At 38.5% G+C, this 26,946-nt stretch overlaps 1 protein-coding gene across 2 annotated transcripts in view; it reads right to left on the reverse strand.

Moving 5' to 3' along the window:
• The window catches only part of BTLA (B and T lymphocyte associated), a 28,224-nt gene extending 15,511 nt beyond the window's left edge, over window positions 1-12,713 (reverse strand). For both annotated transcript variants that reach the window (XM_025477790.3, XM_025477780.3), the window contains exon 1: window positions 12,407-12,713. In XM_025477790.3, the coding sequence (XP_025333575.1) occupies window positions 12,407-12,494 (88 nt within the window). In that variant the 5' untranslated portion in view covers window positions 12,495-12,713. The remainder of the gene's footprint in view (window positions 1-12,406) is intronic.
• Window positions 12,714-26,946: the final 14,233 nt, after the last annotated feature.

Here is a 26,946-nt window from a genome sequence, read left to right on the forward strand (position 1 = left end):
GGCTAAGGATGAATTAGGTGGAGGGCAGCTTTTGGCCCTGCCTTGCACATGCTGCTTTACTTAGCTTAATGTTCCACTTTATTTCTACACCCTTACCCTCATAAATAGTCTCATTTTTAGCTATTTCCTAACCTCCAAAAAAGCCTCTCACTATATGATTTCTGCTCACATCTCATCAACTTCTGTTCAGAAACTTGACTGAGTTTCCAGGAACCAGATAGAGAACTGCAAAGAATTTTCAGAAACTTTTGAGTATTTCTATATTTATAAATGCATTGAAACTTCAAACAAGTTTACTTTAAGACTTATGTTTCTGTCACTTCCAAAAATTCAAAATAAAAATGAAAGCAAGCTAAAAGCCAAGTTATAAGGATGAAGTTTTCAAAAACTTGAAGAGAAAGGGTGATTTACCAAAAGGAAGTGCCTAACAATATAACACCTGGATGTGGTTAGACTTACAACAAGAAAGTGAAGAGACCAGAAACAGAAAAGCCAAGTGAAATTCGAATTTCCAGAACTCCATTCTTCCGCCTAAAGTTAATAGACTACCTCAGCCTCCTAACTTCCCTTTTCATGTACTTGTATAAGTCAGTCAGAGTTTATGGGGCCTAGAAATTGGTGCCAACATCGTGGAAAACAATGAGATAGTTATAAGCAAAGACCTTCCTTCCCTCAAGGAGCTCAGCATTTAATGGATGAGACAAGAATTAACTAACATAGTCACTTTCCCAGAACAAACTTACTATTTACCACTCTTTTTCTCTTCAAATTTATCTGAGCTGAAAGCAGGGTTCAGAGGGACCCTGAACAGTTGTTAGGGGGTATAGAAATAAGTAAGACATGATGTCTTCCTTCAAAGGGCTTGCCTTCTAATGGGAGATAAAGACGCTTGACAGATGGGAGAATGAAATGACACTATAACGTGGTGCAAACTGCTTGGGTGGGTAGAGGGCTAACCTCAGCTGGGACTATTGGGACAAGGCTTAATGGAAAAGCTCTACTTGAGCTGAACCTAAGTGAATGCATAACCCGTTGATAGAGTAGTGAATGGGACAGGGGACGTATTTTCAGACTCAGGACATGGAAGGGCAAAGGCAGAGAGGCCAGGAATCTCATGGCAGATTCAGGGAATTGACACACACTTGGATCATGGGTTGCTCATGTAGTGGCATGGAGACCAGAGATTGTTTCAGAATAAATGCAGTAAGCATTAGGTGGGCCATGTTTAAATTTCACTTATTCACCATGAGAAAATACAGAGCCTGATTCTTTTGGGAAATTTGTAAAAGTCCATAAATAGCTAAAAACTAGAATATTCATTCGAACATGGTTGCTCAAATACTAACACGTCATGTAATGTTGAGATAGCCACCTAGTCTCACTGGTCTTCAATCTCTGTAAAACAGGATGAAAATAGAAAAATTCTTACCCACCTTCCCCCCCATACAAACACATCCACAACTTCACCTCTAGCAGTGTGTGACTGACATGATAAAACCAGCTCTAAGTCTGTGTCGCCTTTCCATTTAGCCATCAGTCTGTCACCCAGTGCTAGTAGCACGAGTGAACATTCCTTCTAGTCCCAGCCCATGTGGCTATGTGCATGGGGGAGCACACAGAGCAGGGGTGGAGAGGAGGAGAGTCAGCTGATGGTCCTAACCATATCACCAACTCCCAATGGCATTATGGAAACATCGCTGTGGTTCCTGCATATTCTTATCAGCAGGGTGAGGATCACTGGCTGTCTCATTGTCTGGCACAGAGATTTTTCTTGAATGGAGGAATGACTAGATGAATGAAGGCTTGCCAACAGGCATTAAAAGTCATCAAGAGTACTCGCTCTTTGTACAAAGAGGGTATTAACATTTCGCATCCCCCTGAGACTCGAACGGATATTTGTAGTGCAGGAATGCTACACAGAGCTAAATGGCACAGCTCTAATTCCTCGTGGGACAGGAATGTTGACACTTGGCTGCTTGTCCTGAATTATGTATGGCTATTTCATGGCATTCAAGAAATCAAAAGCTGCCCTGAGGGGTTAAAGGAACATGTTCTAAAGAGAGGTGAGGATCACAGTTGCTTTTGGATGGATGTATCAGCCAACATTAGTTGTTCATGCTGTTGTTTTCAAACATTCCTGGCTTATGGTGGGGAATTTTCAATATTAAAAGTAATTCAAATAAACATACACAGAAGAAGGATGAAACCTCTACTATCCTCAGGCTTTCCTCTGATGAAGTACCCTATCCCTTTTTAAGTCACTCGAAGTTTTGGAAGACTCACATTTTAAAGTTCCTTATGAAAATCATGACTGTTTATTACAGCACACATATTCCATGACGAGGGCCTGTCTAGCATATTTGAGGCTCAGAGTGCACCATTTCTAACAATCACCTCCTCTCTATGGAAAAATGTTTTCAGAGATTATTAGTTGAAACAATAAAATGGCCAGAAAAGAAACATAGACAGTGAATATTTCCTTTCATGGAACTTCATATATAAAACCATGCATGTTAAAAATATTTTTAAAACTTTAGAATCAAAAAAGGGAAAAGGCACACAATTATTTAATTGATAGTTTGGTAACTACTTAAACAGTGTGAACTTTGATCCTTTAGTTAGTCATATATCGTAGTCTATATAAATAATTTTCCAGTAACTAGTAAATGAATTTTATGAAAACCGAAATTCTACAAAAGATACAATGTAGGCAATTACTGAATTGTACCATGAATGTGAAGTTTTATTTTGATTCATTTAATTTTAAAATAACACTTTAAATAGTAGAAAACATTTCAGTCATATGGAAATTATTCAATAAAACGTGAAGTTTTAAAACTTCAAAGCTGAAGTTCATACCTGAAAACAAATTACACCGCACAGTTTGTACTGCTTCACTTTTAGATTTTAAACAAATAAATATTCAAAGTGGTTGCATAGAATGAAAGCGATGAAACAGCTCCCATTCTGTTTCTTTGGCTGCATGGTTACTGCGGTGTTATTTATTTAAAATCTATGTTGAAATGAAGGAATATGTAGAGGCACAGGTATCAGAGACCCAAACTGCTTGGAGCAAGCTCAGGTGATTCTGAACATTATAAATTTACCCATGAAACAAATACAAGAATCTGTGTGTCCAGAGCCAACTCTGTAACTGGGAAGTTCTCTGAGTTAGCTTTCGTGTAGAATGCAATGTTTATCAAAAGGGAAGTACTAAAATGTGTTAATTTGGAACTTAACATACGTATCATTAAAATCTAGCAGTAACTATAGCAATTATTTAGAATTTAGACCAAAGATATTTTTAGGAGGAGGAGTATTTTATTGCTGCTATTGTTCAGAATTGCTGGCACGAGGTGATAATTAAAAGTAGCTTTATTTGTTTTTAAATTCTGTACATATAATGTCCCAGGGATGGGGCCTTCACTCTATGTCTACTTAGTAAGGTGACAGTTTCTAATGCAAAGGGAATGCAAAAAGAGACCTCTATTGCTCTTTAATTTTCCCTTCAGACTTTTTTCTTTCTTTCTTTTTTTTTTTTTTTTTTTAAACAAGGTACAATCCCTCAGAGCTTTCCAATTTCTTAGAGGGAAAGAGCCCTCTGGCTAGGTCAATCTGGAAAGGCTTCAAGAAAGAGGGTGAATCCCCTCCAGTCCCAAATCCACCCTAGGGCAAATCTGCTCCACCTTCTATTATCACAATACCATCACCTACCTTTGACAGGGCCAGAACACAGGAGCCCTCTTGGTTTCTCCCTTCTTTCCTTCCCCTTTCCATCAGTCATCAAGTTGAACTGATTCAGCATCCAAAATATCTTTCAAATTTATTTCCATGACACTGGCTTAATTTGGGTCTTATTTTGATTCATGTGGATTATTGTCACAGTCCACCAACTAGTCTCCTACATTCCAAGCTTGGCCTTGTCCCGCCCCCCTCCCGCAACCCCAGTTATTTGCCACATCACTGTCACAGTTTGCATTCTCAAAATGGAAATCCAGTCTCAGGATTTTGTGCCTAAAACCCTTCAGAGATTCTTCAAAGCCTGCGGGAAATGTCCAGAATTCATCAAATGAAATTTAGCCCCTGCTTCCTTTGGCAAACCCACCCCTCCCCCACCCTCCAGTAACCCAAGTCTGCTGGACATCCCCTCCCTCCCCCACTCCATGAATGTCCCACGCTGTTCTGCATGACGTGTGGCATTCTTTTATAATTAAATATGTGCTTATGCATCTGTCTTCCTATCATGTTCACAACTTTCTTGATGGAATAGGATAGTACTTGTCTCTGCAGGAACTTAGTATGAAAGAAGAAGGCCTGATGTAGCCTGAGACTTCAAAGAGAGCTCAGGACGAAAATAATTTCCTGTTCACAACTCTGACTAATAATGCTCTCTATGCACTAAGGGAGCAGAGTAGACACCTCTGAGCTCTCACCAAGGTGGTCTACAGGGCACTGAAGTGAAGAATGTACGCATCTCAACATACCCCAGAGTGGTTAAGTTATAACCACTAAAGAAAAACCAGACCTTATAAGTATATAGTGTGGGAAGGCCTGATTTATGTCCACTCAGGTGTGATATTCAAAATATTTAACAAATGCTACTCTGTGATCATCCAGATGCCTGGATCAGCCAATCAGAAAGGTATGCCAGCCACAAACAACTCCAATGGCCCATATCTTCCAGTTGAGCAAGTGTACCTGCAGGTGTAAATACCATCAGGAGTCAGGGAGGGTAGAAAAATTTTAAAACCTATTAGCTCTTAAAAAAAAAGCTTCATGAATATGAATCATATGTGAAGTACAATTATTTCTTATTTTTAAAGACCAGGCACCATGAGGAAAATCTCAACTGAGATTCACTCTTGCTCCATTGAAAAATTCTTACACGTGAATGGAAAGTTCACAATAGTTACATTTACTGAAAGAAATGAATGACTGTAATGAAGGCAGATTGCCTTAATTTGAACTAAGATAGGGTTAAACATAAAAGTGTCAATAAATGATTTTTGAAAACTACAGTGATCATGAAAGATATTAATACATCAATAATTTTCTGTGGCGTGAAGTAGGATTTTTTAGATTCTGTCAGAGGAGAATGTGAGAGACCAATACGCAAAGAACCCAAAAACTTCAGATACATGGTGAGGAGGCTACAGAAGGAGAGGAGTCTTCAGACTAAGAAGGAAAACAAGCCTTCAGAGGATGCCAGTGGTACAATCTGTCTTACTGTGGAGGGCCAGGATGGTGGACAGCAGGGGAGATCTGATGACCACGAGGGAAGGAAAGCAAATATCTATTGCCTTGCAAATTGGTTTTGGTTCAGGGCCCCCCTGATGCAATGGATTGACCAAAGTCAAAGCCGTTTCACACACAGCAATAGCAGCCATGTAATCACACATCAAAGATTCTGGAAGGACATCTACCTGGACACATTAGGAATCACATGCACAGCATCAGGAAGCCCGTGTGGCACACTGCTCATCATAAGCTAGCTGGCATAGACTCAGAAAATCAGAAATGTTGTGACATGAGATGAAGGTGGTGGACATACAGACACCGCCAATCTAATGTATGATGTAATGTGGATTAAACTTACTACTTTTACTCTGTGGTAAACAAACCTACTACGTAAGTTGGATATCCCCAGAAGTGCTAGGAATACCTGGGAAACTTGATATATGTATGCAATGTTACAACAGAGAACAGAGCTTCTATTGTAAAGACTGACGGTTGGTAATCTAAGCCAAATCCTGTGTCACAGTCTCAGGGGTTCAATGAAAACTGACCGAGTCTCAGTCCCTACCATGAGATGAAAGATACGTATGTCTACCTGACAAACAACATGCCGTGTAATATAGATCAAAGACATAGAATTAATATGAAATAATAGTTCAGGTTTTTCATCTTCTCTGTGGTTATTGTCTGATAATTGGTCTTTAGACAGGGTTAGGCATCTCTTCCTTATCTAAACACACATGTGCAAGCCTGCACACATACAGAGAGAAAGAGAAAGATTCTCATGCACATACAGTTCCTTTAGCAGAAATGGAACTGGAAAAGATTAAAGAATTAACTTCACAACAAGAATGAGCGTACTATAAATCTGAATTCATTCCATTTGCTTAAAATACAAAGGACAAGAAATGAGAAATTTGAGAGGATTTTCACAATCATCTCTACTACCATTTCCTCCTTAAAAATCTCATTATGCTTGTATTTGAAAACTTTCTTTAAGTTTGCTTTCATGTGGTATTTATTTAGCACACTTTGAGGCAATTTCTTCTAGGGCTAGAATTTCTCATTCTGTGATATAACTATCTGGGGGAAAATTTCTAGACTATCTTTTCAATCTAGTTTAATTGAGCAATGTAAGACTTTAAGCCATGTATCTCTTGGTTTTACACAAGTTTGGGATAAGTCTAAAATTGTTTTGTCTTGAAATAGTCATTTTAGTATTTGCCATAGCTTTGTCTAACAGTCAGCAAAGCTTACACAGTACCTGTGCCACTTGCTCTCCTTGAGATATTAGAAGACAAGACCCACAGAGAGCATTAGTGGTTATCAGGTCAGGCAGGCAGCACAGGGATAGCATAAGTCACATTCAGGAAATCACCTCCAGAATCACCGCTTCACATTCATTGTCACTTGCTCACAAGCACACAGCACCTCACATTATCAAAGTGCTGCAGAACCTACCCATCCCAGATCCTCCTGATGGGAGGAAGATAGGGACATAACTAGTATTTTTGAGTTCTTATTATGTGCTTTTCACTTTTAGGTACCATACATATATTGTTTCATTTGACCCTTAAAATCTTATTTGGTACTTACAATTATTATCTTAATTTTTAAGTTGGAGAAACCAAGTATTAGAGAAGCTAAGCCACTTGCCAAAGACAACCAGCCAATAGGACTTCAAAGTCAGTACCGAGACTTGAGCTTAGGCCTGGCTAACTCCAAAGCAATAGCTCTTATCTGTCAGAGCAGTTGTGGAAGTAAATGAGAACACATAGAAAGAGTTCTTAGCTCTACGTTTGATTTGGAATAAACAACAAAAGATACAGGTATTATTATTATTTATTAAGATGAATTTAGGGAAGTGACACAGCAGTTGAGAAAAGCCTGCAGGTGGTAGAAACAGAAGAGAAACTAGGAGGTCCACCTCAAGTGCTTCTGCTCTGAGTAGTTATTCCCAAGTGGGTCAAGAATCAGCAGTGATGCATGATGACTGGTATATACATTGGCCAACAAATATAATAGACTTCAAAAAGGCAGTATATCCCATAGAGAAATGTCCGTCTGTATGAGAGATGAAATCCTACAGAATTATACTAACTGGGGGCGCCTGGATGGTTCAGTCAGTTAAGCATCTGACTCTCGATTTTGGCTCAGGTCATGATCTCAAGATCTCATGAGATTAAGTCCCATGTCTTAAGTATGGAGTCTGCTTAAGATTCTCTTTCTCTCTCTGCCCCTTCACCCCTCTAAAAAAATAAATAAAAATAAAAGTATTATACTAATCATCAAGGCCGGCCTTGGTCAAAGGTGGGAAGTAAAAGTCCTTTGCGTTTGGATACTTTTTCAAGCTTTCCCTCGGTACTTCTCACTTCTTGCTATCAAGTGAAAGATGTCTGTTTGTGGTTCTACCCTATTGGTCATTGACTTTGTCTCTCCAGCCAAAGAATTCACATATGTTCCATTTCTGGGCAGAGTCCTGCCCACCCTATCAATAAGAATGAGTATCTAGTAGAGTATTTGTTGGCCAATTCTGCAATTCTCTCTGTGGCGTAGTAAACGTTTTTAGCCAGTTTAATTAGCCCTAAGGTACAATGACTCATTTTGACAATGTAGACTATATTTCCAGAGGACTTTGAGTGCCTGCTACTGGGGGGGGAGGGGCTGTTCTTCAGAAATGCTAGGCCCCCCACCTTGATCACATTGTGTTCTGGAAGAAAAGTAGTGCAGAAAAAGAAAAAGTACAGCATACCTTAGGAGCCGTGGCCAGTAGCATCAAAGAGAGCCATTGTCACTGTATCAGAAATCAGTATAAGTATTTTTAATATTACCTTTAGTGATAATGTGGTTACCTGTGATGCTCAGGGTAAGCATGGGTTATGTGTTACCTCAAAGACACAGGGAAAGTCCACTTCTACTTCTTTCCCAGGTACTTCCTCTCCTTCCTACTACACTCTACCACAGAGATCCCAGTGAGATCCACTGGTTTTTTCAGAGCCTTAGAAGGTACTTAACAATATCCATGTAAGCAGAAATTGTCAATTGTCCCCCAATAATTAATTCTCCTCTTTTAATATGGTAGAAGGAAATTAAAATAGGGCCACAGCCTCCCAGCTAGAACCCAAGTGCCCCAGCCTGCCTTATAGCCACTTTTGGACAATGAGCTGCCACTGACATATGTGAGTTCCAGGTTGTGTTCACAAGATAAATATGGCTAACAGGAAGGAGAAAAGGAGAAGTTAGCTCCACCAGCTAAACCTGAGGTTTCCCTATGACTAGCCTAGATGGGCCCTCTGACACTCTCTCAAACTCTGTTCAAAGTGAACCCCAAATTAGACAAACTCAGATTCTGAGCATTCAAGAACGATGGTCTTGAATGTGCCACAAGCAGACACCTGCACACAATAATTTCTTCTGTAGAGATGAGCATGTAAATCAGAGGCCATGACCATGAAAGGGTAGGTGGGTAATATTGAGTTTATTTTGAGGTAAGGGAATGGAGACTATTAGAAAAGTGAAGCAAGGTGCATATGATAGAATGGGTTGCAGAGGCAATGTAACTGAAGTCACATGATGGCCAAAGCCTTGCTATTATTTCTTGGTAGTTGCCAATGATTGTAGACAATAATATCAAGAGTTATTTATAGACAACTTTTCTCAACCCCAAATGAGAGATGGTCTCCCAATCCTACTTGAAGGGAACTATCAAGCTAATTAAATTTTGGACTAAAAGAAAAAAAAATTATTAGCTGAAGTAACACAGCACTTAATGATGCATCAAGTAAATCACAGGAAATCCTCAAGATATAAAGGTTAGAATTAATGTATTCTAAATGTCTTATAGAGTTAGTTCACTTAATATAACAGCCCTATAAGATCAGCGTCAATATTGCCCTCGTTGGTTAGATGGGGAAACAGAACCAGAGAGATTACAGTCACAGTAAATGGCAGAGATGAGACACTAATCCAGGTGGTCTGGCTCTAGAGTCCCTAGTCCTAACCACTCTGCCACTACCTTTCCAAGAAACACAGCAAAAAAATGATTTAATTTGATTATGAATGCCTGTAAACATTTTTCCTTCAACAATTCAGAACTCTTAAGTAAAGATGAAATTCACAAATACTAAAAATTAGGTAGGAAAGCCCCAGTGAAGCAAGATAAATGGTATCTGACTTCAAGATTGCAATAGAGGAAATTTTGATAGCATGAGAAAGGAAGCAACAATTAATTAAAGAGCTCCTTGGAGTTAGAAAAGTCTATTCAAGGCTCTTCTCAGCACAGCGGGTAAACTTTTTATGCTTTAATCCAGGAAGTCCTTTAGCTGCAGAATGTTTTCCTAGAATTTATATAAAAGGTACTCATATTTTGTGGAAGGCGTTTTTGTAATAACAATACAGGCATTTAGCAGAAGATGGAACTCTACCTCTAGCATACCAGGTACACATTTCAGTAGGAACAAAGAGAGCCATAGAAATAAGCCTGATAAAGACGCTGTGTTACAAAAGAGGAACCTCAAAAAATGGTAGGTAGGTGCAGAGCATTTTCTGCCCTGTTTTTGCTCTGATCCAAGGATATGGCCAGTTCTTGGTGAAGTGACAATCTGAATGGGATGTGGGGTATGGGACCATGGACCAAATGGACTTATCACAATGAAGGAGAAAGGACACAGACAAGAGCCGAGGGGAGACTCAGATCTAACTATCACGTTCTTGATGGAGCCAAACTCTAAGTGTCTACTGGTACTAGACCAGATTAGGATTTTTTTTTGTAACAATAAGCAGTGGTCAAAGATTTCCTACCGCCTTCATTTCAGATCATATTAATGCCAAGTAGTATGCAGACATTAATTGCAATACTCCTGCCGGCTTGAAGATGGAATCCTTGGTTGATCCTCAACTGAACAAGTGGTCCAAAGCCTTGCAGCTGGAGCTGCTCCTGGTGATGCATTTCCACTTGCAGCTTAGGTCTTCCCAGTATAGTCTGCCCATCTGCCCATGAAGGGAAGGTACTGACACCTTTATTACTTTCATCAGGGCAGGAATCAAAATTATAGCCAGATACCAAGGGGCAGAGCTCCTTCAGGTTGTTTCAAGAAACACAAAAAGCAAGCAAATATAATTTTATTATAAAGGAGGACCTTAAGCAAGAAATTTGTAGAGAACATAACATATTTTCCAACTTCACGATAGATGTTGCCTCATTCCTGGGAAGAGGCACACAGATCTCATATTGCTTTTAAGTAAAGCGGAAAAAAATCTACAAGGATTAAAGAAAACTAAATTATAAATTAAAAAAATGAAAAATTCAAGCATTTTGAACTGTGCCAATGTAATGAATTCAGTAATTAAGCAAATCACAGGAAATCCCCAAGATAAATAGGTTAAAATTAATGTGATTTTAAGGAATGGAGCCATCAGCTATCTGTAAGAACAAATCTCACCAAACATTTATCTCAACCCAAATCTTAAATTTAATTTAAGTAATGCTTCAATCTGCTTTATAATATGCCTGGTTGGCACTTTGTCTGAGGCTTTCCATTTCATTTCCCAAATAATTCTATTCTCTATTGTTGGGGTCAACTGTATTGTGTATTTTATTTATTCATATTTTAGTTTTAAAAACTCAATTATTTTATTTTATTTTTTTAACTCAACTATTTTAAATGATAGTATTAACACTTATTTCCCATTTAACTGAATTTTGTGGGGGCTGTTGGTGGAAATAATAATTAGCAAAAACACTACTGACATTTATTAGTTTTTATTACATGCACTTGTTATAACAGGCACTTCACCCATATTATTGCACTTAGAGTCTTCACAATAGGCCCATATTTTAGGTACAACTATTATCTCTATCTTACAAATGAGGAAACCAAGGATGAGAGAGAGTAAGAAACTTGACCGAGGTCACACAGTAAGTGACAGAGTCAGTAAATGAACCCAGCCCTAACCCTCCAGTCTGGTTTTAGAGAGGCAATAGAAGTTGCTCCCAGTGTGCTATAGCTCTGAAAATTCTTTTCCTCCACTTCACAGAGGATAGTTTATGTGCTCTTCAAATTGGTATGAATTCTATTTAATATTTGACTCCAGTTATAAGCTGTGTGATTTTGGGTGTCTGATGGAAAATGAAAAACCCCACCAGTCATCTAAGCACCTCATCAACGTAGTACCAAATTACTTGCACACACAGAAATGCTTAGGTGACTGGGGATTTTTATTCTGAACCTGGTTGTGTGCCATCCTAGCATCATGAAGACACATTCCAAATCACACAGTTCCAGAACTTAGAATGACATTCTAGAGGATTTTGGTCACCACATTTTCCGATTTAAAAACCACAGCACATACACACTGATTAGAGAATGTGTGTTTGTGGGGACAACAAGGCTGAATGTTAGAATTCAGACCTGAGAAAATCAGAAATTTCTGCTAGCTATTTAGTCTTTCCAATAGATGGGCCCCTGTGTCCATGTAAGGGAGTAAATGGACTCACCAGAAGAAAGAGATTGCTTTTTTGCCTACATAAAATCTTTGCAGAGGTGGCCACGCATAATCTATGACCTCAAGACCTCAAGCTGTTTTCTGTGCCACATGACACCTAAGTAGGAACCATTTCCTTTCAGTCTAATAGAAACAATGACGGAATGCTCGGATCCTAGATCTCTAAGCTTTTTTTCTCATTCAGTATTCTCCAGGCACACACCCCACTAAGGAATAGCACAATTCTATTTAGTGACATTATTCAAGAGTAACCACAGAGTCCGGTGTAATCCCAGGTGTCTAACACCCACCCTGTTGAACACTACAGCACTCTCCTTGCTTCCATCTCAAAAAGACAAGCTAATCAGTCATCATCAGGATGGCATTCAGAGCATTTTTGTTTCAGGTAGTGATACATTGGTTCCTTATGTATAATGTCCGCCCAATTCTCTTTCCTTACTGTCAGAATATGTTATTAAGAAGATCAGCCAAGCCATGACTTGAAAATCATGTTCTTATCTGGTTGATGTTCTAGAATGTGCTCAGTGAGAGAATCTTACCATATGGTTTTATCTACCACTATCCACTTGACATAAAAGAACACATCCTACTAACATTGCAAGCAAAAACATGTCCTCCAAAACCCCCTGGGAAATAAAACAAGAGACTATCCACGTAAGGGCCTTACCGTTGATACTCCAGATGGCCAGATGTGGGATTAGGACAAACACCCAAAAGAGTTTCCCAATTCCAAGCATGCCAGGTGACGTCTTCATTTCTTGTGCATATCAGGGATGGAATATCTTCACATGTAGAAGACTTCCCTTCCTCCTTTAAATTCTTCAGGATTGAACCACGTTACCTACCTCAGTGACATCTGTGAAATAAATAGAGAAGAGCACGGAGGAGGTAGGAAGCGCCTGAATGGCTTATGAAACAAAGTGAACAGAAAGACGTGTACTCTATTCTGTGGTTTTGCTTCTTGTCAAATCGGCTGTTCACTTTCAAGCACTGTAATGTGCAAAGCGGCTCGGTCCTTAACTTCTCCTTCCGCTTTACCACATTTTTTTTTGCCCCACATTGAGGTTTTTCTTAGTTAAAGTTCAGTGACATGAAAAATCACACTCTAAAGCAATCTATATTGCTGCAATCTTTAGGTTGAGATTTTAGTCAAATTAAGGGCTGGGAACTCATGGCCAAAAGTACCTATGGTAAGTATGCCTTTTTCCCCCTTTTCATAGCTTGAGATTATGAAACTTCTTTTATGTGAAAGCTTTTAGATTTTTCTTCCTAAACATCGTGTCATGGCAAGATGAGAATGCTTATTGTCATTATACCAGTGATTTATCTGAGGTTATGGAGAATATGAGTGACAGGAAGCACTTCCTCAACAGATGAGGGAAGGACAAGTGTCTTTAATCTGTAGATAGATATCAATGGAACAAGATCATAGGTAATATTAGCTACATGTTCTCTCTAAATAATAAAGTTCCGAGCTAAATGACATCTTGAATATCAATTAAAGGAAACTTTCATTTTCAACATTCTTCATGTGGTTATTGTCTGGAGGAAGAGAAGAGAAACAATAAAAGGAAGAAATGGAAAAGTTCAAGATCAGCTACCTCAGGGTCAAGATGAGACTGTTTTCTCCAAGGCCACTTATAATAATTAGTTGTGCTTCTAATTATAGGAGCTAATTAAATTCACCCATATGAGATTCCACAAATGAAAAATCTAGATTTGTGACATCTGTGGTCATTGACAGAAGCTGATTTTGTAAGTCTTTCTCCCAGAGGCTGGTGATTTTCTTCCAAGGCCAAACTTCAATGGCTTTTAAGTACATAAGTTTAAAAAAGTTATCATTGTATTTATTGATTCAAACAGACATTGCGTGGTGGTTAGGGGCACCCAGATGAATGATTTTAAAAAGCTCAGTGAACCAGTACTGTAATCTCCTCATATCTGTCATTAGTGTTGGAAATGAAATATGTGTGTATTTCAACCACTACAGTTTAACATACAGCTACTGTACCCATCCTAGAACATCCGTTACTTACTGAATAAACATCCTGTGAAATATTTATCCAGGATTTACATAACTTTCTTTCCCGTGCTCAAGGTGGAATGCAAACTTCCTGTGGCAGCTGAAGCAAGACTCATTATCCCTTTAAAATGGTCCCAGAAGTCAACAATCATACCATAGGCAAGGATCTCAGGATATTGTCCCAAACCAGAGACAAGTCATATATACTTTATTTATCTCAGCATAAAATCTTTTTGATGTACTATTCTAAAGATATTTTTTCATATAAAAAATTCACTGCTAATGAAATAAAATTTGGAAAAAACCTTATGTCACATCTAGTGTATTTTTTAAGATATCTGTTTTGTTCCTTTTTTCAGCATGACTGGCTCTTTATCCCTCCATAAATGGAGTCCTGAGAGGCCTACTGTAGATAGAACCCTCCCTCAGAATCTGACTCCTGTCTTCATTCTAATAAAAAAAAAAAAAATTGAAAGAAGTCTGGCTCCAAATTTTGTTAGCTTAACTACAAGTTAATTGCGGCTTTAAATTTCTACCTCATCTAGTAATTACATTTCTATCCTGACCCTTGTCCCATTATAATCATGTACTGTTCGATTAAAAAATTATACTTTTTATGTAAATGTGCAAATTTAAAGGATTTACTACATTTTCAAAAGTGATTGAAATTATTTTATTATCTTTTATTCTTATTTTTTAATAAATGACTTTTCCTTAAAAAAAAAAGATTTTTTTAAATTTATTTGAGGAAGAGAGTGAGAGACACACAAACCCAAGCAAGGAGAGGGGCAGAGAGAGGGAGAACCAGACTTTCCATTGGGCAGGGAGCCCAACACAGTGCTCTATCCCAGGACCCTGGGATCATGACCTGAGTGGAAGGCAGATGCCTAAGCGACTGAGCCACACAGGCACCCACTTAAGAATAATTTTAAAAACATGAATATGTCTCTAATTTTATTGTGAAAGACAAAAAGCAAAGAAGAATTTGGATTTTTAACATTCATTTCTAAACATCTTAGGAGCTACATACAGAGCAAATTCTTCAGTTAACTTACAGTTTCAGGTGCTTTCATGAATCACGAAGCAACTATACTTTCTCCAATATTTTTACTTCAAGGGGGTCAGAGAAATATAAACACAAAACAGATGCAGGACCCTAAAGAGGGCTTACCACTGACATTAGACAACATCAACCCAGAGGGATGAATCTTGGCTTTAATATTTTTAGCACCCCCAAAAACATTGCAAAGCTTCTGCCACAAATGTAGTCCAGCATTTAAAACCCTTTCCAGTCATCTCTTTGGTGTCCTTTCCTCACAATCGCAATAGCAATGATTTCCAAATATGCTCATACTTTAGAATCAGTCTGGACACCTTTTACACTGGATGGGATTGCCAGATCCCAACTACGTCCATTGAATTAGAATCTCACAGGATTGAGAGCACATATCTCTATTTTAAAGAAATCTCCCAAAGTGATTCTGATAGCTGATTTGAATGGATGTTTGGAAACCAAGCATGAATTGATGGGAGACATGGATTTTGAGCCACAAAAGACTTGGTACCAAATCTTTACCGTTTAATAGCTGTGGAATCTTTAATAAATTCCTGGGTTCTTAGAGCCTGTAGTAGACACAGAGACGTACCACTTGGATACCCCTTCAAGGATAGATTTGCTCTTGGCTATGGAGAATGTAGTCGGCAGATAGCTTCTAGGTGTAAACCTCTTTAGTGACTGTCCAGTTGAGACTCACCTTGTCCAAGGTCATACTTTTCATTGACAGCCTGCATCCAGTGATGGAGCAAGGAAAATGTATAAAATGCTGGCCTTTTGGGTCTCCCTTGGGAAGCTGATGGGCAATAGTTGACCCAAAGCTCCTAGTTGTCAGCCAAGGTTATGTCAGGCCTATATCACAGTTTGACTTCTTCCTCTTGCTCAATCTTGCTTCTGCCCCCCTTACTTTCACAGGTGCTGATTGCTAATCTATCTTGATGTCTGCTTCCAGAGAACCAAATCTGTTCCACATCTCAATTTCCTGTTCTGTAGAACACTGATGATATTAACATCTACTTGTTATGCTGGTGAAATGAGATAATGTATGCAAAGTGATCAGTAAATTGTATCTATAATTATTCCTGAACCAAAGATGGGCTTTAATTTGGACAAGATGGATACCAGGATGCCCTATGTTAATAAGCCAAAAAATAATGGTGGAGCCATTTGAATATGTTCATTTGCTAATGTGAGTTATTGCTGCATGGAGATTGAGACTCTGAATAAATGTCGTAACAAAGCTTTGATTAGCAAAGAAATGTAGCAGATTAAAGATGGTCTGAATTCCCCCCCGGAATTTACAAGGATGGATCAACCATTCAGGAAAGTCTCAGAAGTAAAGGGCAGAAAGAATTAGAAGTCTGAGGGCAGGGGATGTAAAGACAGGCCCATATTGGGAAAACGCTCTAAGCATCCAAAAGACTGGAAGGGGCCAAAGCAATGGTACTGTCACAGCAGGACTAGAGGAGGGTTGGGCAGGTAACCAAGGCAAGGACCACTCATTGAAACTAGAATACAGAAAGGTTCAGTCATTCCTCACACCCCAAGATAGGCAAAAAGGCCAACATGATATTGAGCCTTTCCCCTTTGCTCCTTAAGAGTATCCCTTTGATGAGAGGATTGGTCCTGCACTGTGAGGTGGATAGGGTTGACACAAAACATGATATAAAATACCCTTAGCTGCAGAACTTAAAAGACCGAAGATGTTTTGGGGGAAAAAAGAAATTAAAATGTATGTACTGAGAAGGTCCAAGAATGCCCTTCTCCTTTTTCTTCCCTCCTGGCAGACGTGGATGTATTCTGGTCCTATCATTTACTAGATGTGTGACTTCAGGCAAGCTATTTAACTCTGAATCTATTACCTCTTTGAATAACAAGTACCTGAAAGGTTGTTATGAGTATTCAATAAGGGATTTAAATAGTATTATATATTTTAAGTTAGCATGCATGAAACCACCTACCACAGTGCCTGGCACAGAACTAGGATCCTGACAAATGCATTTTCCTTTCTTTATCTCACTCAGACAGAAAAATATGGTGTTCCTATGTCTTGTTTATTGGTATCTTTGTAGACTGGACAGAGAGAGAAAGTTGACTTCTCTTATATCCTATGCACCTGTGTGTAATACATTTGTATGTGCTTATAGTGCTTATTTGTACTATATTTTTGTGCTATTGTGTACACTTATCTCATCGCTTCCTCATGAAACCAACTTGTGGATACATCATGGCTTTGCAAATTGTTTTATCTTTTACTTTTGTGGATGTGCATATGCTTTGATGTGCCTGCAGCTTCAGATCTCAACAAAATACTAGAGTCTGAAACCATTAACTAGTTCTTCCAGGAGGAATTTGGGGTACTATCTGGAAAAGAAGGGTGGCACACCTTATAGATTTCCAACTATAAGTAGTGTCATGGGCCAGGAGCCCCAGGTTCTGCATGCCAAAATCCATTACCCCATTTGTGCCATGGAGCCATCCTTTTCAGCCAGTGACTGAAGACAATGGATATTCCAGGGCAGGTCCACTGCTGAGAAGCAGGACTCCTCTAATCACAGACTTTGGCTTAAGGACTTCCTTATAGCCTTGGCAAACCTTCCTTAGGGTGCACAGTAGGAAGCTTCCACCGATCACTAGGATCAAACTTACTTTGTGGTCTTCTCCCCACCCCATTTTTCTCTCATAACTCCACATTTTTCTCACAGGCATCTCTCCTAATCCTTATATTTTCTATCCTGTTTTGAAGCCTGCATTTGGAGAACTTGGTCTAATACATTAATTTTGCATAGGTTATGACAATATGGAATATACAGCTTCCTATTTTGCTTCCCTTTATCCCTTGTTCAGCGGGTAGTGTTCTTCATAGGTGAGGGGATCTATTCTATAAAAGGTGGGAAGGCATGAAATCTAGTTAGTAAAAGTAGCAGGATTAAGGTAGTCAATTTGGGAGAAACTGTAAAGATCAGCTAAATCGATGGAGAAAATAGCAAAAACACAGCCATAGAAAAGAGAAAGAAATGTGGAAAATTCACCTTATTTAACTCTAACAGTGAAAGTAAGAGCATTGTGGGAATTGGACCAAAAACAGTGAAAAGCTTTTGCACTGCACATACTCACATTTGTCTTCTCTTTATTTATATGGCTTTTGGAGGGGAAAAAGCCATGCAAATGAAGTAAACAGTAATTTGAAGCAAAACACAATGGAGTTAGCTTTATTTTGAAGTAAGTTCTAAGAAATAAATTCAGGAGAAGTTTGCCCTGAAATGAAATACACACACACACATGCACACACACACACACATAATATTCAGTATGGTACCAGTCAGACCACATGGGGGCTACAGAGCTGGAACAGCTTTCTGGAAGCCCCACTGTGTCAGTCATTTTAGTTGCTCAATAATTAGAAGATCCAAAATGAGAGGTCTCAAGAAAGGGTCTCAGAAAGTCAAGGAAGAAGCAGGGAGTACTTGAGGGCTCAGGGCAGCAACTAGTTGCTATTTACCAACTGGTCCAGAAGTGCAGTATTCATATTTTAACATCTGGTAGTGCTGTGCCAATGGTAACGGACTACCTTTTGGTTGTTTATCCCTTTAATATTGATTAGTACATGTTGATAAGCCCAAATAACTGTATAGGTGACCCTTGAACAACATGGGACTTAGGGGCTTTGACCCCCCACACAGTCCAAAATCTGAATGTAACTTTTGACTCTCCCAAAACTTAACTATTAATAGCAAGAATCAGGAGAGACCACTTTTCTTTTTATTTTTGTTTTTTTTTTTCACTTTTTTTTAAAGATTTTATTTATTTATTCATGAGAGATACACAGAGAGAGGTAGAGACCTAGGCAGAGGGAGTAGCAGCCTCCCCACAGGGAACCTGATGCAGGACTCGATCCCAGGACCCTGGGATCACGACCTGAGCCAAAGGCAGATGCCCAACCACTGAGCCACCCAGGTGGCCTAGACCACTTTTTATTGCAATATACAATGCTAGAGAGAAAGAGAGAGAGAGGAACTGCTCACACAGAGATGATTAGCCTCACAGGGAATTTTAAGTGGATACTCTCAACACTTCCACTCACTGCAATAGCAATAGGAGGTGGTTAGGAAATTATTACCAGCACTATAGTATATTTTATTCAGTTATGATTTGATACTAGGTCTTCACGTTTGTTTACATTTCTCTCAGCTGTGCATGGTGCCATGTCCAGCCTGTTAAGTATTTGTGAGTATTGATATATTTTAACTTTGTTTATACATGTATGCATATTTAATAGTAGTAAATAATAAACTAGACTAGTAGCTAATGCTTTTCTCTTGTGTGTGTGTGTGTGTGTGTGTGTGTGTGTGTGTGTGTGTGTTTTATAGTTCTAGGCTATGGGGTTCATCTGAGAATTTTTTCAAATTGTCACAAATCTCCAAAGCATTTTCCAATATATTTATTGAAAAAAAAACAAACAAACCTCCACATGTAAGTGGACTTGCTCAGCTCAAGCCCATGCTGTTCAAGGGTCAAATGTAATTCTAAATTGTCCAACATAATCATTTGAATGGAAACTCAGAAAGCCCAGGGAGGCATGTTCTCTTGATCCTTATGTGCATTATTAGCTGTCTTCTCGGCTGCCTGGCAGGATTGCTCTCCTGACCTTGCCATAGGCATGTCCAAGTGATTTAGAAGAAAATACATTCCAGGAACATATATTTAAATGGCTGCATAATATGCCGTCTTATAATTATAGGACTTATAGGACTTTTATATACTCTTATAATTATAGGACTTATAATTATAGGACTATTTACCCATATTCCTATGATAGGACATTTAGGTTTTTCCAATTTTTCTCATAAAGATGAACACATTTGCTCTGCTGCATCTTGGATGATATCCCTAAAGAGTAATTACTGGAATGAAGATACAAACATTTTTAGTACTTTTCATATTTAGCGCAACACAACTTCAAAGACCAATGTACATTCCTAGAGACAAGTTATGAGATTATCCAGATCTGTTTAACTGCACCCTTACCATTAGAAATGTCTTGTTATGATCATCATAGTTTTAAAAGTACGACATTTGCTTTATTCTGTGTTTTTATGTTTAATGAGGATGAACAGATGTTGGTATGTTTTATCATTTGTGAGTTGCCACTCATGCGCAATTAACTGCTTACCAAGATACTGGAGTCAGTGGCTTTCTTACTATTTTTTAAAAAATTTAATAATGTATATATTGGGCAGCCCAAGTGACCCAGTGGTTTAGTGCCGCCTTCAGCCCAGGGCCTGATCCTGGAGACCCAGGATCAAGTCTCACATCAGACTTACTGCGTGGAGCATGCTTCTCCTTCTGCCTGTGTCTCTGTCTCTCTCTCTCTCTCTGTCTCTCATGAATAGATAAATAAAATCTTTAAGAAAAATGTATATATTGACAATGTTAAACTCTTGTCACCTTGCCTGTTATATTTTCAGCAAATAGTCTGTTTTTGCCTTTTAACATTTTAATAGTGGCTTTTGATTTATAGAATGTGCATTTTAAAAAGTAACTGTATCTAATAATTTCTGTTCCCTTTAAATTAGAAAAATATTTCTTGGATGATTTCTAAATCAAGATGTCTAGTTGAATGTGGTAGGTTGAATAACAGCCTCCCAACTGTGTTCACATTCTAAAACCTGGAAGCCTGGACCCTCTGCTACCTTATATGATGATGAAAGTTACTTTGCAGATTTGTAAGTATCTCTAGGTGGAGAGATTATCCTGGGTTATCCCCATGAGCCTGATGTAATCAGAACGATCCTTATAAGATATATGAGTCAGAAATGGAAGAGAAGGCAATGTGATGACAGGAGCAGAGATTGAGAAGATGGGACCACAAGCCAAGAAATGTCAGCCTCTAGAAGCTGGAAGAGACCAGGAAGAGATTCTCCCCCTGGAGCCATCAGAATCAGCTTTACTGGACATTTTGATTTTAACCTTGGGAGACTTATTTTGGACTTCTGATCTCTGGAACTGTAAGAGAATAAATCTATGTTCTTTTATTAAGCCACCGAGTTTGTGGTTATTTGTTACAGTGGCAATAGGTAAGTAATGAGTGATGTCATTTTGCTCTCCATCATGCAAATTCCCAGGAAATATCAAAATGTTTACTGTCTAGAAAATATTCTACATGAATACAAAAAGAAATTTGCATCACTATAGAACCTTCATGGAATTTCTTTTAGAAATTGTGTTATGTGGCTGAATTGTAAGAAACTATGATGTTTTCAGGCCTAATTATCTCCTATGAATCTCAGTATATCCAGTAACTATGGAGGCCCCCAGGCAGCACATCCCTCTTTTTCCCTTGGAAGAGCAATAACAGATCAAGAGGCTATTTTAAGATTATATCACTTGAATTCTGTATCAGTTTGAATTAAGTTCAGCATATATAGTGGGGAATCCAAAATTGTGATAGCTTAAATAAAATACAAGATTGTTTGGTTCACATGCAAAAGAGGTTTGGAGGTAAGCAGGATGGGGCTAACATGTTGGCATCTTACTCATTAGTGACTATATCTCCATCTGTCTTTTTGCTTCATTTCTTAACTCTGACATCTGTCTTCTGGGTCCATTGTCCAAGATGGATGGTCTCAACTCCAGTCATCATATTTGACTTGTAGGCTTAAAGTGGGAGGCAGAACGTCAAAAGAGGCAACCTGTGGGGATGAGTGAGACCCTTTCTGGAAATCTGATGCCAGACTTTCACCTACAACACACTAACCCTGACTTAAGCATATGACCGCATCTTCCTGCAAGGAAGACTTATAAATAAAACCTATCTGGGAAGGAAAAAATGCCCAACTAAATTTCTAAGTTCCATTACTGAGAAAGACAGGCTGAAGTTGTCTGTACCACATCCACCACTTTGGCCACCTAAATAATCATGAAAAACACACTCCTCTCTCCCAAAGGGACAGGACCAATATTTCACCTTGCTACCTTGTCCGAGCCAAAATGTGGAAGACACATATTCTCCCCATCAGATTTGTATGTAGCTTCTCATGGTTCCATGACTTATGACCTGAAAGGCAAGTTATATGTTTCCAAGATTCCTATGAAAGTGTTTTTAAAAATTTTCATATGCAATTTTTGATTGTTGAGTGGTTTCTTGTAATAATAAAACATAACATAAAGGAGTCCCACTTTTAGAACTAGTGTTCCAAAATAAGAAAGAATATAGTATTCATAGCTTAAATTACTATATGATGGTAATTAATTCTAATTGGATAATATTTGGTCCATTTTGACAAAAATAATGTTTCTGCACCTTTTTTTCTAGGCCATGGTGCATCAGTGCTCCATGTTATGTAGGAGACTACTTTAAGCCAAGGGCAAAAGTGTCAATGTGATTTCTTTTCAGTTTTTAGAAAAAAGACACACACACAGAAAAATTTATAAGGAAAATGAAGGCCAAGAGCGAAGGTGCCCTGTTACAACTGTGGCAGGTTCCTTGTTTAGTGCATCTGGTGCCCCAGCCTCTGCCCTCTGCAATTTCTTCCTGGTCTCTGAAGATTAAGTTCCCTGGGAGGCAGATTTTGAGGCAGAGTTTAGGATACAGGAAATTTATTACAGAGTGCTCTAGGGATCAGTGAGTGCAGAACCAGAGAAGAGAAAGGAGCCCCCAGGCTGTGATGTAGTCTCAGCAAAGTCTTCAGCCACTCAAGGGAGGTCTGACACTGATTCAGCCCCTGAATACGGTCAATTCACCCCCATATTGACCAATCACTGGATTTAAGCTGTCTCTAGAAAAGGTTCTTTGGTGAAATACTTCTCTTTAGCAAGTTCTAAGATAAGACTGACAGTTGAGGACTCTCAGCTAGGAACACTCTCAGTGCCTGGAGAAGTAAGCCCTTCAGTTCTGAAGGGAATCTGGAAGTGCATAATAGCCTCTGGTCCTTTTTCCATTTGAGTAGAAAGTATAGAAAGTTCCCACATACTCCCTTCCCCCACACAAGTACAGCCTTCCCCACCATTAACATCCTGTACCAGAGCAGTACATTTGTTATAATAGATGAACCAACTCTGACACATCATTATCACCAAAGCCCATAATTAACACCAGGATTCATTCAATGTTGTACTTTCGATGGGTTTTGACTCGTGTATAATGATATTATAGTATTGTAGAGACTAATTTCATTGCCCTAAAAATCACTGTGATCTGACTATTTATCTCCGCCTCTCTCCTCTCTACCCCCTTGTAACGACTGTCATCATAGTTTGCTTTTTCCATAATGTCATGTAGTTGGAATCATACAGTGTGTAGCCTTTCTGGATTGGCTTCTTTCACTTAATATAATCTGCATTTAAGATTCTTCTATATTTTTCCATGACTTGATAGCTTATTTCTTTTTAATGCCAAATAATATTCCATTGCCTGGATGTACCCATTTGTTTATCCATTCACCTACTGAAAGGCATCTTGGCTACTTCCAAGTTTTCACAAGTATGAATTAAGCTGCTATAAACATCTATGTGCAGATTTTTGTGTGAACATAAGTTTTCAATTCCCTTGGGTAAATGCCACAGGTGAATTTTTGTTTAATTCTGAAAATTCCAAATTATTTAAGGTTTATCTATTTAGATTGCAGGCCACAAACTCATGGCCTTTCTTAGCCAAGTGCCATTTCCTTCCACCCCTACCCTGAGTTGATCTGTGTCTCTCCAGGATTTTGCTGAAAGCAGCAGGAATTAGCACACTTATACTAATATTTTGATTTTTTCCTAACATTTTGGTTAATGTTACAGGTATAGCTAACATGGGCTCTACCATTCAAGGATTGTTCCACATATAACTTGGTTCACAAGTTTTCCAGCTATAAAATCTAAATCCTTAGAATCTTTTACACTACTTCCTTTTTGTAGCCAAAGCTACAGTTTAGGTTGTGACACTCTCTGTGCACTATTCTGATAGAAATGACTGTAGTTGACATATTAGAATTGTTTCTAGCTAGTTTGATAAAGAAAGGATTCATTCGAAATTTCTTGAAGCACCAGAAAACTAACTTAAGTGCTACATAGTGAGAAGAAATACCAAAAACATATCTAGTTATCAAATAGAGTTGTTACGACAAAATCACACTGTTATCACTGTAGTCAGTGTCTGTGAAGCCAGAAAGTAGATCTTCTCCATTACTCTTCTAGAAACAAAACAAAAAACAAATACCCCCATGCTGGTGTTTCTCAGAAAAGTCACGTGGCCACTGCCTCATGATATTCACTTCCATGTTCCAGAATCCTAACTGTAAGAGGGTCTGGGGAATGTGGTCTTCAGCTTGTCTGCCTCCAGAATAGTGGAAGGCAGGAAACAAAGGAGTTGGATTTATATAGAGAAATGTTTCTCACCAAGAAGTAATTTTGTCTCTTAGGGATATCTGACAATGTTTGGATACATTTTTGGTTGTCACAACTGGGGTGGGGGTAATAGTAGCATCTAGTGGGTAGAGGCTAGAGATGCTTCTCAACATCCTACAATACACAGGACAGAACTCACAACAAAGAATTATCCAGCCCCAAATGTCAATGGTGCCAAGGTTGAGAAACTCTGGTGCAGAATGAACCAATCTGCAGTACCTGCCTCAAACTTCCTCCTTAGATTCATATTCCCTGGGGGGCAGTGGAGGCCCTAGAAGTAATTTCCGGAGACTCAAAATGCAGAGTCTTATACTAAGTGCTAAAGAACCACGCAATGATCATGTCCAAAAAAAAAAGATTTTGTCACAAAGGCAGTGTCTATGTTTTGTGACTACCTGAGTTTCAGGCTTCTACCCCACTTCCCAAATCTCCTGTATTACTGCATCTTGGAACTAATGAAAATTTATAGTAAATATAAAACTCTCCTCTCCTTTGATTCAAACCCGAAGTACCTATTTCAGTCTCTCATCAAAGCCATTTCAAGTTGTTTTAGATTGGGCTCCCCCTGAAGCAAATCCCAATTTGAGGACTTAAGCACAAACAGTTGATTTGGGGGTGTTTTCAACACAGTAGGGGAGTGAAGAAGACAGGAAAGAAAAGTAAGCTTATATGTAGTTTGTTTTCTAGCAAGTTGCTGCTGTTAATAAGAGACTTAATCCTCACTCTGGGAACCCTGAGAGTCAATATTGAACAGATGCCTCCTAGTCATCCCACTCAAGAACTGAGGGAACTGGGGCATTTAACCATTTTATTAGTTTCCTATTGCTCCTATAACAAACATGGTGGCTTAAAATAACATAAACTTATTATTTTACAGTTCTGAAGATCAGAAGTCTAAAATGGGTTGTAGCTACATCTGGAGGCTGTAGAGGAGAAACTTTTCAGCTTCTGGACACCTACTGCATCCCTTGGCTGGTATCCCTTTCCTTCATCTTTAAAGCCAGTAGCATAGCATCTTCAATTGCCCTCTGACTGCGACCTCCTTCTTTCAGTTTTAAGGACTCATGTCATAAGACTGGGACCACATGGTTAATCCAGGATAATCTTTCTAAAGACATGAGTTTAGTCACACCTGAAGAATAACTTGTGCCAGGTAAAGTAACATATTTGTAGATTTAGGGGATTAGAATGTGGACATCTTTGAGTGGGCCATTTTTCTACTATATACATCTGCTCTCATCAGTCATTAGTTGAAGACTGTTCCTAAGAGGGGCGTTGGCATTTCTAGCCTGCTGCTCAGGAAACCAAGAAGGCTCTGATGGCCAGGGAGAGCCTGTAAGCAAAGTATAGGTGTCAGCACTTGGAAATTCAGCAGTATTCACCAAAGGGGTGAGAGTGAGGGATATAGGCAGGCTCAGACACCATCTGCTGCAATTCTTCTTCGATATAAGTCAGTAATCAGAAAGCATGACCCTTTTATTAGTTTTTGTTTTGGTTTAAGAAGGAAAGAAAGTAAGGGAGGGATGGAGGAAAACAGGATAACAGGATAAAAACCATAGGACACCTATGTAATGTTTATATGTAAAAAAATATTCACATAAAGGTGGAGGAAAGACACAAAATTCAAAAGTAAGCCACCTTTGAAAAAAAAAACAACCCAGATAACACTTTCCTACAGGTCACAGAGAAGAGAAACTACCAACCGGCATAAATCTACATGGTATCAGCTCTGTGCTAGAGGAATAAGAGGGATACGTATCTCTCAGATATGAGAATAAGAGAGCCCCCAAATAGCTAACAGAACTAAATCATTAGAGCACATAGCAGGCCAAATGGAAAACAGCAGTGGAAACTGGGATGGCTGTACCCACTCCATCAGCAGATAAACCCTAGAAGCCCATTAATAGAGGGCTGGGGAAGTCAAGTCCCCATGAACTTTCAAAACAAAAGTCCCATATCCCTCCCACAACGGAGTCCTATGCTGATTAGTAGCTATTAGGAATGACATCAGAGCAGAATAGGACAGAGATGATAAAGATGAAGAGAAAAAAAATGTTTCTATGAAGGTGGGAAGGGAAATAGAATTCAAAAGCAAACCACAATATTTTTGAATTCTATAAAAAAAAAGAGAAAGAAAACAGAGCATTCTGAAGTTAGAAAAGCTATAATGAATCATTCTTCCTTTTAAAAATTTGGAAAAACTAATTAAGAAACAGGAAAGTATTGAGGTCAAATTCCATACAAAGTTATTATAAGAAAAGAGAATAAAAAGGAGTAACTTCCTCACAAACAATGAAAACATTGCATAACAAAGACATGTTTACAGGAGAGATTCAAAAAGAGCTTAAAAAAATTAAATAACACAAGACATGAAAGAACAACATAATTTAGATCTGAAAAACTCAAAATGAAGTGATGATTCAAAATAGAATTAGAAATAAAATAACAAAACTTATTTCAAAAACAAAGACTGAACAAGAAAGAACACAAGAATAAATTAGCACAACAGAATGTTTTAAAGACATAGAAGGGGAATCTGAGACAAGTTTTAAATTCAAAAGAAATCAATAGGTAAAAAGGATTTGTTAGAAAGTAACAACATTGCAAGTAGCCAAGTAGGCAAAAAAGATCCAACATGCAACAGAGAAAAACTACAAATACAACCATAAAACAAGTAACAAAATGGCAATAAATACACATCTACCAATAATTACTTTGAATGTGAAAGGACCAAGTGTTC

This window comes from Canis lupus, chromosome 33, assembly GCF_003254725.2.
Source record: "Canis lupus dingo isolate Sandy chromosome 33, ASM325472v2, whole genome shotgun sequence".
Taxonomy (NCBI): domain Eukaryota; kingdom Metazoa; phylum Chordata; class Mammalia; order Carnivora; family Canidae; genus Canis; species Canis lupus.